This window comes from Prenolepis imparis, unplaced genomic scaffold, assembly GCF_030444845.1.
Source record: "Prenolepis imparis isolate NDT839.2.m4 unplaced genomic scaffold, iyPreImpa1.0 SCAF_4, whole genome shotgun sequence".
NCBI lineage: Eukaryota > Metazoa > Arthropoda > Insecta > Hymenoptera > Formicidae > Prenolepis > Prenolepis imparis.
In genome coordinates, this window is record NW_028141162.1 from 2306540 (window position 1) to 2319675 (window position 13136).

The 13136-nt window shown below is 30.2% G+C and overlaps 3 protein-coding genes across 5 annotated transcripts; 2 read left to right on the plus strand and 1 right to left on the minus strand.

Annotated features, from left to right (window-relative positions):
- Positions 1–93: 93 nt before the first annotated feature.
- On the plus strand, positions 94–5543 carry Pasha (microprocessor complex subunit partner of drosha). Of its 2 annotated transcripts, none has more exons than XM_083035240.1 (7): positions 94–251; positions 1606–2068; positions 2227–2310; positions 2445–2829; positions 2907–3178; positions 3294–3730; positions 3872–5543. In XM_083035240.1, the coding sequence occupies exons 2-7, from the start codon at positions 1627–1629 to the stop codon at positions 4202–4204; spliced, it is 1953 nt and encodes a 650-aa protein (XP_082891366.1). In that variant the 5' UTR covers positions 94–251; positions 1606–1626; the 3' UTR covers positions 4205–5543. The 2 variants fall into 2 exon arrangements, with proteins under 2 accessions (XP_082891366.1, XP_082891365.1); XM_083035239.1 differs by having other exon boundaries at positions 1595–2068; positions 3872–5542.
- Positions 5544–7550: 2007 nt separating this feature from the next.
- On the minus strand, positions 7551–10179 carry Rilpl (Rab interacting lysosomal protein like). 2 transcript variants are annotated; one of them, XM_083035241.1, is made up of 7 exons: positions 9892–10177; positions 9362–9777; positions 9124–9268; positions 8897–9024; positions 8145–8515; positions 7828–7926; positions 7551–7760 (listed from the first exon to the last, which is right to left on the minus strand). In XM_083035241.1, exons 2-7 carry the CDS (start codon positions 9671–9673, stop codon positions 7637–7639), a joined length of 1179 nt encoding a protein of 392 aa, XP_082891367.1. In that variant the 5' UTR covers positions 9674–9777; positions 9892–10177; the 3' UTR covers positions 7551–7636. The 2 variants fall into 2 exon arrangements, with proteins under 2 accessions (XP_082891367.1, XP_082891368.1); XM_083035242.1 differs by having other exon boundaries at positions 9148–9268; positions 9362–10179.
- Positions 10102–12958, plus strand: LOC145934646 (uncharacterized). Its single transcript, XM_083035243.1, has 7 exons — positions 10102–10195; positions 11388–11623; positions 11804–11981; positions 12067–12202; positions 12311–12457; positions 12534–12663; positions 12750–12958. The coding sequence occupies exons 2-7, from the start codon at positions 11543–11545 to the stop codon at positions 12936–12938; spliced, it is 861 nt and encodes a 286-aa protein (XP_082891369.1). The 5' UTR covers positions 10102–10195; positions 11388–11542; the 3' UTR covers positions 12939–12958.
- The last annotated feature ends 178 nt before the right edge of the window (positions 12959–13136 follow it).

Sequence of the window (13136 nt, forward strand, 5' to 3'; positions counted from 1 at the left end):
ATTTCTAGGGTTCCTAAAAGTTTCTTGCGATAAAACAAGCACCAATAATTGCTCCATAATAATGGCTGCTCTGACTCCCAAATGATCTAACATCTAACCTGATCAGTTTCTTTTTCACTGTGTCTTCGTGTTTCCTCCTGTTTTTCATTTCTTCATAATGTTATAAATTGTAAAAATGAACTATATATAGATGCCTATAGAGATCATGCAGTTCCACGTATCAGGTGGAACTAAATAAAGTTTAATAGTCGGTAAGCAGCGTGCATTTCAATATTTCGTTATCGTTGACATGATGAACAAAAGTTGAACCGTTTGCGTAAGCGTAATGTGATCCTGTTTATTACACTTGTAAACCACAATTATAATGCTAATTTTATCAATGTTTATATTAATAATAACACAGAGTGGGAGAGTGAATATATGTATATATATATAATAACGTATCGACAATTACAAAGCTTGAAATATTCGCAATAATTTTCAATCCAAAAATTGTATTCTATACAATTAATTTATTTATTTCAGTAAATGTTGAAAATTCCATCAAATTCTAAACATTAATGCTATAACAAAACACCACGTCAACTTTGTACTTTAAATCTTTGTAACTGTATGCGTTATTATTAAGAATGTTTCTTAACTTAAAAAAAACATTAAGATTAATAAAATCTTTAAGTATGTATGTATATGAATTTAATTATTGTATAAAAAAATTTATTTCACATATTGTTTATTACATATTATGAAAGAGCTTTTTATTCAATAGAATTTAAAAGTTTATATTGATATTTTTAATAATTATTTTATAAAAAATATATGCAACAAAGTTAATGAAACACCCTGTATATATCACTCATTTCATGTAGGATATTATATATGTGACCAACAGTATTACATAAGTTTATGTATCTTGTATGTTGAAAGTCTATTTGATATTGATACAGAGATTTTTTGTATGTATTTGATAAAGAATAATTTTCAAGCATATGTTTGTCTACTGAGCTGAAGACCAAGTATAAGGTTCTAATTATTACTATCGCAGAACTCCAGCTAGTAACAGGTTCAATCTCTCAATGTTGTCCTTGTCTAGATCTGGAGTTTTAGTAATGCGATGGAACTCTCATCCAGAGAATCTGATGATAAAGTAATGATTCACTTGTACAATATACTCTCATGGATACGTAATAGGCCCCAGACTGCTAACACTAATGCAAATGTCCAATTTTCATTGCCATTTGTGTGGTTTCAAATTGATTGGACTTTGGTGTCATTGGTGGAAGTGGTGTGGCCATACAACGTGCTTAATACGTATTAATCTACGGATTTAAGTTTGCTGGATATTATGTTATTTTTAGCTATATTTAATCAATTAATTTGTATATATTGTATAATTATAATTTTATATACTATGCGAGTATGCAATTGTGAAAAGTCAATGCTATTATGATCAGAAGTCAGATATATAGGTTCTATAAATCAGATGCTTTGTCTGGCAGATAAATAATAGAAAGTAAAAGATTGTGGGATAGGACTGTTATTTGTGTAACTATTAGTTGTTATTTAAGCATCTGAACTTTTCATTTGCATTTTATAGTATTTTAACAGATACTTCATCACACATATGCAATGGAAGTTACTACAGAAGAGACAGCTATGGAAGCTACGGTGTCAAAAGATGGTGAAAATAATCGAAATCAGAATACGTTGGATGGCGGAGCAATTTCATGCCCACAGCGCGAAAATCAAAATTGGGAGACAAAGTCAACAGAATTAGATCACAGTATTATTATGTCTTTTGGCACACCGGATGATAGTCATTGTAGCGATACTATGGATGGAGAAAACATGTGCATCGACAAAGACACTTTATGCAATGGTTTATACCAAGGAATTCCAGAACTTAACATAGATATGAATACTACTTCCGACGATTTACGACAATTTGACGTGCTGGACGATCTAGATCGTCATCCAGAACAAAATGATGGTTCTGATGATGATTCAGAAACAGATGAAAGTATGGATTCTGATGTGCCGGATGAAGAAATTGAAGCAATGCTAGAAGAAGGTATGTTTTAATGTTTGTATAAATTCGAGATAATTATTTTCACATTTTCGAGATCAGATTGTTCTCTATAGTAAAGAAAGTAAGATTACTTGATTCTTCTTTTTTTAATGTGGTACACAGAATCAAGTTTTTATTTTCTTATTTTAAATATGTATTAGGTCTGCCCGAGGAATTTAAAAGAAAAAGAAGAGACAAGAAAGATAGCTTACCCTATGAGGAAAAGGAGAAACTTGTTTTAGATGGTATGTAAATATAGTATATCATATTATATAAACTTTGTAAATTTTCGTATCTATTTCTATATAAATTATAATCTCGATATTGCATTGTATAATTATCTAATATTCATGTTGCTTTTTATTTTTCTTTTGTTTAGAAATTGGACATAATCATTTTGACGTTCTCCCTGAGGGTTGGGTACAAGTGACGCACAATAGTGGAATGCCATTATATCTTCATAAACAAAGCAGAGTTTGTACTTTAGCAAAGCCGTATTTTCTCGGTCCGGGAAGCGTCAGGAAGCACGAAGTTCCTGTAAGTGCCATACCTTGCCTTCAGTACAAAAGAGCGTTAACAGAAGAAGAAGAGGAGCAGAAGAAGGAGATGGAACGTGCACCAAACGCCGAGACTTGCAGTCTTCCCAGCGCAAAAATTGAAACCATACAAGAGAATCGTGCGGCTCATTCGTTAGATAGCGAGCAATTGAGGAACTATTGTCAATCTTTGTTTCGTTTTAAATCTATTAAAGTAATGAGGTTTCAGTAAGTATCAAATAGGAGATGGCTATATCATTAGGGAAAGTTTGTTTTATTGATATCGACCAATTCAATTGTTTTAGATCTTGGTCAGCACGTCGAAAGTTTACAAAGAATAAAAAGCATCGTAAGCAACTTGAGCGTCCAACTTTACCGGATGGTACAAAATTAATAACTTTCCCCGTCAGTAATTCCAGTGCAGCTGGCAGTGGAAATGCTGCTGGAGATGATAATGGACAGAGACCTGCAAAGCACTGGATAATGAATCCATCTGGCAAAAGTTATGTCTGTATTCTTCATGAATACGTGCAACACGCGCTAAAGAAACAACCGACATATAAATTTAAAGAATTAGGTATAATTATACATTATTTAATAATGCAACCCAATATAGTATATATTTAATATTTATTATTATGTCAAATTTATTTATAAAATTTATTACTAAGATGAAATTGATACATTTTTAGAAAATGCGGCAACACCATATTCCGCGGTAGTTTGTATTAATGATATGGAATACGGAAGCGGATTCGGTAGCAGTAAGAAACAAGCAAAAGCCAATGCAGCTCGGAAGACGCTTGAAATCTTAATTCCTCAAATGAAGGATAAAATTTCTGGCGATAACGGCGGAGATAACGGATCAAATAACACTAGTCGTACGATAAAAGCGTCTAGAGGGAATTCTGACGCGGATCTCTCATTCTTCGATGAAATATCTATCACAGATCCGCGTGTCGCGGAGTTTTGTGCGAAAACTACGGAGCCTTCACCGCATGCTATTTTGATAACTTGCCTTCAAAGAAACTATGGTTTGGGAGATATGCATATTAATTATTCAGTAAATACATTGAAGCACCAACGAAATGAATTTACAATGACGGTTGGAAAACATGAAGCTACTGTCGTAAGTCTCCCTCTATTTTTATATATAAGTATAATTAATAATGTTAAATATATAACAGGAATTGTACGTGTGTTATAAGACATTTTATATATTTTTAAAATTATTGTTAACATGATAATAATATTTGTATATATTTTATAGGTTTGCCGTAATAAGAAAGATGGTAAACAGCGAGCAGCACAAGCGATATTACAACTTATACATCCGCATATACTGTCTTGGGGTTCCTTGTTGCGTCTTTATGGATCACGAAGTGTAAAGTCTTTCAAGGAAAAGAAACAATTGGAACAAGAAATAACCCTTTTGCAGAATAAAGCCGCCGTTAATCAGCCGAATCATGCTATTTTAGATAAACTTAGGCAAGAAATGAAAAAGTTAGCCGAACAACGCGAAGCGATACAACCTATTGGTAAGTTTGTACCACCAGATTTACCAACAGGATCCGCAGCCAATTTGAATAATGTAGATTTATAAAAAATTAGTCTCTATAGAGATTTGTGTAAAACACAGAGAATATTAGTAAGAAAAACATTCTATATATGAAAAAGGTGTAAGATATGTATAATGCTTTTTAGAAATTACATACATATATATGTATGCATATTCACCTATAATCATGTCATTATATTTAATGTATATAAGTACCTTTATACTATTGTACAATAATTTTATATCTTTCGAGCATTTTTTTTTAAGTAGCCGGTAAATTGGATATGTATAACAATTGAGGTATGATATTGCATGTTAAACAACTATAATGTTTGATGTTGTTCATTTCTTTATTAGAAATGAAATGTACAAATATCTAAAGAGATAAATATGTTTTTATCTGAAAATGCGTTTACAATATTAAGGCACTTTATACATGCCTAGTATGTTGCATACATTGACAAAAAACTTTGTTTGACTTATGTTGATAAAAAAACTTTGTTTCATTAGATAGTTCGAATAATTTTGATTTTATTAAATCTCATTTAAACCAACGAACATATAAAACAAAGTATATCGTTTAGTTAAAAGAGATTAATTCTAGTACATAAATTTAGAGAATGTAAAATATTAAACACATACATCTCGTCTTAATTGGATTACAGCAGAGTCTCAATAATTCATGATTTACTTAATGTTATTGTGATTATATTCATGATGCAATTTGTGCATGACTATGATACTGCCTATATGAATATCAGTCTTATTATGGAAATTCATTCTAAGTAATTATTGTAAATATTATATTGTACTAAATCATTTTCAAGTATCAAATTTCGATATTTGAAATAAAATAGTATTTGAAAGAAATTTAGTAATTTGTTCATGTGTGTGTATAAATTGAAATATTATTGTAAATAATTTCATATTTTAATTAAAGAAATACATTGTTAAAATAATTTCATATTACATAGCTAAAAATGTGATGTAAACGCAGATGCAAACTTAATAAAATCATGTTAGAAGTTACGTTTCCATGTTAATGATCAGAGCTACATATGAGAAGATTAAAACATGTAGCACACACTTAAATCTAATTTTAATCTCAAACTAGGCTATAATTCTACATGAACAGATCATTGTAATTATTAAATTATAATACATACTTTCCCAGAAAGATACTATTTATTTTTTTTACAATCCACTAGATTTTTAATACCTACTTACAATATATCATGGACAACATTGTAACTTGTCACATTCATATTATTTTATTTCTGATTTTATGTCTAAGAATCTAAAATTACTTATTACACTATATTGAGTATGGAGAAAGGGGATAAATCTATCTGTTATATCATATTTGTTGTATAAAGATATTCAACAATTTTAAATTATCGCATTGGTCAATAAAAACTTGTTTATATAGCCATTGAAGCAACAAATATGTTTATATAAATATCTTAATCTTATTTAATCTCCTTCAAAAACTGATGCTTTTACTATGCAAAAAGTTTAATTTGTTGCTGCTTTGGCTATTTCACTAGTATAAAAATCTAAAAAATGTTTACACATTAATATATTTAAACGAATTTTCCCCGTTATGTGTACAGGATTAAAATAAATTAATATATTCGATCTATTATATTTAAAAGATATACTCACAAAACACTTTCCAAAGTATACTGTTCGATATAATGTAGATAAAATATTGATATGCATGTATGTACATGTGATTCCATTACATTACAAAATATTTTCAACAGAATTAGAATGGCTATCTATCTCTCTATCTCTTTCAAGTATATCAAATTTTACTTTAATACTGTCGGTTTTATAAAATGGATTATGAATGTTTTATTTAGCTATCAATCACATTCATTTTATTTTATTATAATCTGTATTATATAATTCGTTCTACATGTTCTCATATCTTGTTTGTTGAACTCTTTTTTGGAAAATGTCACTCTAAATTGTTCAAAAGTTGATAAGTAATGTTGAGATAGACATTACAAGTCCAAGTAACACAACAATTATATTTTGCACTTAGGAACAGCTAATCTTGATATAATATGAATTGTGGGACAAGTCCCCTATAATTGTCTAGGATTTTCAAATCTGCATAACTTTCATCTTGTTATATATCAACGCAGACAGATTTCTCTTTTGATTACTTATTAACTTTACTTAGATAAATTTATAAGGTAATAATATATCTCCATTTTACTATTTTTTAGTTACTTGGATATTGGTTTGCTATATATATATATATAAAAGTGTGATAACTTTTTAATTATTTTATCATCATGTATACTCGAGAAAAATAACACTAATATTTTTTTACGAACATATCACATATGGAAATAATTATACAGCTAAACCGATTTATTTTATGAGTATATTTACAATTGCAACATGAAAAGGAAAGTGTACTCACATTTATTTTTATATTAATAATAAATGGCACAAATTCAGAAATATGTTAGATTCCATATCGTTTGTTCGCAAAGAATTGTAAATGAAATAGAAAAATTGAATACAGAGATATGTCGTTGCCTACAGCTGTAAGTAGTATATAAAATGTAAAGACAAATGCAACAATATACAAGTTCAACATTATCTGCTTTGACAAATGCATTTTTATACATTAAAAGTACGAAACAATATATTAAAAACTAATAAATAAGATAAAAAATGTATACTGTGGTCAAGAGTTAATAAGAACTTATTCTAACTTATTAAGAATTGCTACTTTGTAAAGTTTGCAATAGATTGCAATAATATCGCATGTCAATAGAACAAAGTAAATTATCGTAAGGTAGAATATAAATCTTTAAAAATCCTTAGCAATAAACAATAATCGAATACTTTGGTATCTGCATAAAATGAGACCTGTTCCACATTAGATATGATTAGAACTTTATCAATATACATTTAAATCTACACGCACTTAGTACTTTTATAAGAAATTGGGAATGTTCTTTTCTATTTGTGCTATTATCTTCTTTACATGCATCACACACACAAATATCCTATGCATTAATTGAATTTTTGAGAATTCTATGTATGTGTGTGTTGTGTTTGTGTGTGTTTAAGGATAACTAATAAAAAATAGATAAAAACTATATATACTAGCAAAGTTATGCAATATACTAAGTGATCGTGTAGCTAAATGCACATTGTCCTTTTATGCAACTATACAAATATATACATGCGGGTCTTCTCCTTCATTATAGGTTTATACTTAAATTTTCAATTTGCTCATTTCATGCATCTATTCACTATGAACCAGGTCTTAATAATGTTAATTATCTTTGTTATAAAGATATCTATGTTAAAATTATATGCATAGAAGCTGTAATAGAATGTGTAATAAAAATGAAAATGTATATAGAAAGTATATGTATATATATAAGCAACGTCATCCTTGCTTATTCAATCTAGCTTAAAATTATCCAACGTATTTTTAAGAAAACATTATATAGATGTATCACAGGTACTGCTACCAGATAGGGCCATCTTCGAAAGACTAGAAAGACTTCGTCTGGGACTACTACCTCCAAGGAAGCTGCTGCTAGATTCCGAGAATATCTTTCGGAAGCTGTAAAATTAATACATGTCATATACAAATAGCAAGAAACGCATATAATAAAATGTTGAACACATACAATTTACGAATACCGGATTCGGAGGATTTCTTCCAGGGTGCATCATCTGGTTCATAAGGAAGCGGTCCTTGTACAGGTGCATCTTTATCATCCTCTGGACTGTAAAATAACATACAAATGGCATAAATTTATTTTATACAAAGAAGCATTGTGACACATTTATATATAATTTATACTTATACAACTATATAATTACACATATCTCATATGTAATTATATTATAATTACATATGAGAAAAAAAATATTTATATTTATAATTATATAAGTTTTGCACAAATTTTGTTGTAAGTGAAATTTTTAACGTCTAACGACATACATTTCAGGTTTTGGTCGGTACAATTCTAGTTCGTCTTCGAGATCTGAAACTCTTGCTTTCAATTCATTTCGCTCGTGCAAAATCTCTTTAAGCTCAGCAGTCGTAAATCTAGGTCTATCAGGATCGTCCAAGTCATAAATTGCTTTATTCGTTAAATCGGGACAGCCTTGTAATTTACTTAAATCCTCGTTTTCTTTCCTAGCCATGCCAAGCCGACCTCGGAGATTTATAAGTTCCCGATTTTGATCCTGCAGTTGAGCCAAAAAGTCGGCTCTCTCCTCTACTAAACTTCGGGCTTGCATTTGCGCCTGTCGTTGTTTACGTTTCAGTTCCCGTCCAACTACAGTAAGCTTCTCCACCTGAGCAGTCAACTATAAAATACAATAAAATTGAATGTTTTGATTATTCTCTTACAATTAGTAGCTTGTAAAAATATATTGTAAAATAAAAGAGATGTAACTATCATGTAATTAATAATTAATTCTCAAGTACAGGCATGCAGTTTCTTGTAAACCTTGTATATTTTAATTTATTCAGCGATGATTCCAATTAGTTTCTTTGTTTTTATCTATATTTATTGTGACAAACAATTCTTTCAGTCATTGGCCAACTGTCCTGGAGATAGCATCGAATTTTTACTAAGTTGCATGCCTATACTTGATAGTTAAAACGAAAAGAATTTTAACAACAAAAATGTTCTTTTGTTTGTGTACACAAAACTGAGCTGTATACAGATATAAGTACCAATTTACATTTTCAATTTCTGCAGTCTTTTGCGATAATTCTCGATCTCTAGCGCGGATCTGATCTCTCTGCTTATCTATCATGGATCTTAAATGCTGCAGAACTGCTATATCAACTTCTTGACTAGGCGTGATAGCTAAAAAATAAAGCAGACAATTATTTCGTCGGTTTCTTAATATTTAACAAAATATTTTAATAACCATTGGATTAGTAAAGAGTTAATTGGTGTTAGTACTTGTTTGTTTACTGCTGTACTGACTGTCACTTCGTGATTCTTGCAAAGTTTCAGCTAATCGTCTGTTCTCTTCCTGTAATCTAGTAACCATGGCTACTAAATCACGGGACTCCTGTCTCCAGTGTTCTTCAATTTGTTCCAGTTCCTAAAAAAAAATCAAATGAATTGTATTATCAATCAAGAACTGATAAATTACACAAATTATAGCAAAATTAATGCGACTTAAATATATGATTACTTTTTCAAATCGTTGCCTATCCTCAGCTTTCCCAATCTTGTCGCTCTCAAGCTGAGAGATCTTGGCGCTCAGCTCTTGCACCGTAGTATTTTCACGCTCATTCTTGATAGCAAGATTCTCGAGTAACTCTAAAGCATTGATTACCTTTGGCATAAGATTGGTCACCGACTGTGCCCCAAACAGATCTATAAGCTTTTCGCATTCCTTCCCTATCTCTGATGCAATGTCGTACACGTCGACCACCGACACGTCGGATGCAACAGAATATTCTTCCATTTTGCAAACTGCGTTACTTCTCAGACAAAAAGGCATGAATACAACTTTTGTCGCAGCGCGCTTTACGTCTATACCTGCTCAATGTTAAGAAAAAGGAAGTCTCGTGGTAGATCTTTTTTGGTCAGAAGAATTTCACCTCTCTACGGATCAAAATTTAGGAAATTCAAAACGTCTTTACGTTCGTGAAATTGTGTATGGAGGATAAAATTATACAAATATCACAGCCAACTACTCTGCAATCTTCATGCACGCACTAGAAGATAGACGTCTTCCCAGGTACATATATATAATATGCTTTGGATGTGAATACGCTTCGAGTTTATGATAAATAAATTGCGTAATTTAGGTGTGGCGTTAATTGTCAAAATAACAGCCTGCTACGGGATCGTCCGGTGGACGTTTGCATCGTGCACTCGTCGTTTCCAGGTCGAACACCAGCTCGGAAAGTACAACACGCTCCGATGGATGATATATCATAGCAATTCCATTCAGAACGTCATGTTTAAATCCCGGTCGCATACATGGGAGGCGCGGAGCAGATGATTGAGATTATTCACGGTGTGTATGTGTGTCTGCATGTATATGTGTGCGCGATGTCAAATTCATCGAGCTCGCGACGACGAGCGGAACGCCTTCTCTCGGAATATCGCCGAACGTTAGAAACGAGAAAAATCCTTTTCTCTTATCGCATATATTTCTGGTGCATTCGAAAATCCTACCCGCGATGCTAGATTTAATTGAGGGTAGCGTTTAATTAACAGTGTTGTGCTTAGATGATTTTAAAATTAGCTAGATAAAGATGAGATAAAAATATGTAAATTCATCTTAGATAAGATGAAGATGATTTTGTTTTAAATGTATCTAGATGAAAGATAAAATTATATGACGATTCATCTAGATAACTTCCAGATAATATTATTTTTAAAATCGCTTATGTAAACAGTTAAAAAATGTAAATAAATAAAAATGTAATGTAAAATTAAAAAAATGGAAATTATAAAAGAGATATAAAAATATATTCATAGTTTTTTATTTATAAATTTTTATCGTTTACTGCTCAAGTTCTACTATACTTAAAATATTTTCATGTGCTATGAAACTCTAAATCAAATTATCTGAATATTATTTTAGATAATTTAGTAAAGATAACACTTTTTTTTATCTAAGATGCAGATATAGATAATACATTTTTTAATTATCTATATATATAAAGATAAGAGATAACGCCAAAATTTCATCTAGATGATCATCTATATAATTTTATTTAGATAACAGCAAACACTGTTAATTAACTAATATCGGAACGAAGAAACTTTGCTCTTTTTTATCTCCATTGATCAATCAAATCTTATTTTACTACGGGTAGGATTTCTGAGCGCGCTTCTATATAATATATTGACATTTTCGTAATTTTTAGTCTATTGCACAACGATGCGAAATATACATGAATCGCGATAAATTTTCTGAGATCTTGACTTTTTTTTACATGCATCACACGCAGCTAAAGATAAGCAAGAATAAAGCGGTTATCTTTGCTTTGATAAAAGAATGTTCATTCATTTTGGTTGTATATGTTATTGCGCGCTCATATAAGCAGAGTAAAACAACAATCACTATATTTTTTTAAAATATATATTTTTTATTTAAGTCAGAAAATTGATTTTTAAAGTAAAATTTAATTTCGCTTAAAAATTCATGATAATATATATAAGATTCACGTAATAATAAGATTACACTCTTTTTGTACAAGATCTTTTCGAGCCTTTTTTAACTTACGATGAGAATGGTAACCATAGGAATTTACCTTGTTGGATCGTTAAATGTATATTTGACATTCCGAATAATTCTACAAAAGTGAAGAAATTATAAGATTACTGCGTTTCAAAGAATAATATAGCAATAAATATGAGCCAAGAAGATATCGCAATTTCGATAATTCGAATGGAAAAACTTTTGGCAGGAATTTCTAGCAAACTAGAAGAATCAGTAATATATATATATTTTTTAGCACTATATAGATTTTATATCTTATTTAAACAGATTAAATTTCATTTAAAAAATCTTTATTTTGTTGGTGTTTTTCTATTTAAATGTTTTATATTTATCCAAATTATCTCTTGTCTTTTTATGTTTTATTATTACTTAATTATGATTATTATTTAATAGATTGAAAAACGCGGTATTGAAACTTCGCCGTTACTTCAAGAAATTATTAATCTTATTGAGCTTTTCAAAAAATGTGTCAAATCGCGAATGAAAAGGACTTCTGAAGGAGAACGTATGCATGCTATCAATTTGCATGAAAGCCAGACAAAAATAGCGGAAACTTTATCGGAACTTGAAGGTAAAATATCTCTTTCATAATAAAATAATATATTCTTAGTTATTTAGAGCACAGACTATAAATTACTTATCAATATTATTGGCAGTTTTGCAGAAAATATCCGACGAGCAAAACTCAAATTTCGAAATTTTCGAAAGAGATATCGTTGTCTGCATAAACGACGAGGAAGAAATAATGAGAAGCATCCGAAAAACATCAGAATTAGAAATACCAAGAGAAATGTATTAAAATATTTATTATTATTTAAAGAAAAATTCTATTTATTTAATGTACATAATTTTAAAACAATTTTTATAAATAATTTTACAACACAACTTTATTATTTTTAGAGAAGAATCAATGCGAAAGATGTTAATTGTGGCAAAAGAAGAAGAAACGCGAAAGTCATTGCAATCTCAAATAGATTCGGCAAAATGCAAATTACACGACGTTATGGAGTTCAATGTGGAAGTTGAAAAGAAACTTTTCGACGTGTGGTATGTAAATAGAGGATATGATTTTCAAACATTACGTGATTAAAAATTTATCCATGTAATGGATTATACATTTTAGCGCGAAAGTCGAGCGGAAATATTTAGATCTCCTCGTTAAATACGATCGCGATATCGGCGGATTTCATGCTTTGACGGAGAAATTGTCGAAAGACAAGGAAATTATTGAAACAGAAACAAAAGATGCGGAAGTATGTATTATACCTATATGATTTACCCTCAATTAGCTTGATGTGTTTGCAATTCTTTTTAAACATTAGCATGTTTTCTTCATTAGGATCAGTTGAGCGTACAACGAGTGTTGTACACTCGATATAAAAAGGAGCGAGAAATAGCATTGATGATAGCCTTTACCGAGAAACTAGATTTGTTTACGCGAAATCGTGCCGCCAAGATCATTCAAAAAACATGGAAGGCATATTACGAGCGCATATCTCTAAAAAAACGAAGAAAAAGAAAAAAATAGTCAACTTTATTAACTAATCTGCTTTACATATTGTATGTTGATATGTATTTATCTCAGCTTTACCTTATTTATGTATCTAATTCGGTTTTCTAGTTTAAATGAAAAAAAATAATATTCTTGGCAACTTTCGCGATAAGAAACGAGTTTACGACGCGAAAAATAATATTTTTTCAAATAAAATATATAATCTATCATCGC

Excerpts from the sequence above, each read along its gene's own strand:
- Pasha (XM_083035240.1), top strand. The coding sequence starts at position 1,627 with ATGGAAGTTACTACAGAAGAGACAGCTATGGAAGCTACGGTGTCAAAA. Across the intron at positions 3,179-3,293 it reads ATATAAATTTAAAGAATTAG|AAAATGCGGCAACACCATAT; the intron begins GTATAATTATAC and ends ATACATTTTTAG. Across the intron at positions 3,731-3,871 it reads GAAAACATGAAGCTACTGTC|GTTTGCCGTAATAAGAAAGA; the intron begins GTAAGTCTCCCT and ends TATATTTTATAG.
- Rilpl (XM_083035241.1), bottom strand. The coding sequence starts at position 9,673 with ATGCCTTTTTGTCTGAGAAGTAACGCAGTTTGCAAAATGGAAGAATAT. Across the intron at positions 9,269-9,361 it reads ATAGGCAACGATTTGAAAAA|GAACTGGAACAAATTGAAGA; the intron begins GTAATCATATAT and ends ATTTTTTTTTAG. Across the intron at positions 7,761-7,827 it reads GAATCCGGTATTCGTAAATT|CTTCCGAAAGATATTCTCGG; the intron begins GTATGTGTTCAA and ends TTAATTTTACAG.
- LOC145934646 (XM_083035243.1), top strand. The coding sequence starts at position 11,543 with ATGAGCCAAGAAGATATCGCAATTTCGATAATTCGAATGGAAAAACTT. Across the intron at positions 11,982-12,066 it reads AACTTTATCGGAACTTGAAG|TTTTGCAGAAAATATCCGAC; the intron begins GTAAAATATCTC and ends TATTATTGGCAG. Across the intron at positions 12,664-12,749 it reads CAGAAACAAAAGATGCGGAA|GATCAGTTGAGCGTACAACG; the intron begins GTATGTATTATA and ends TTTCTTCATTAG.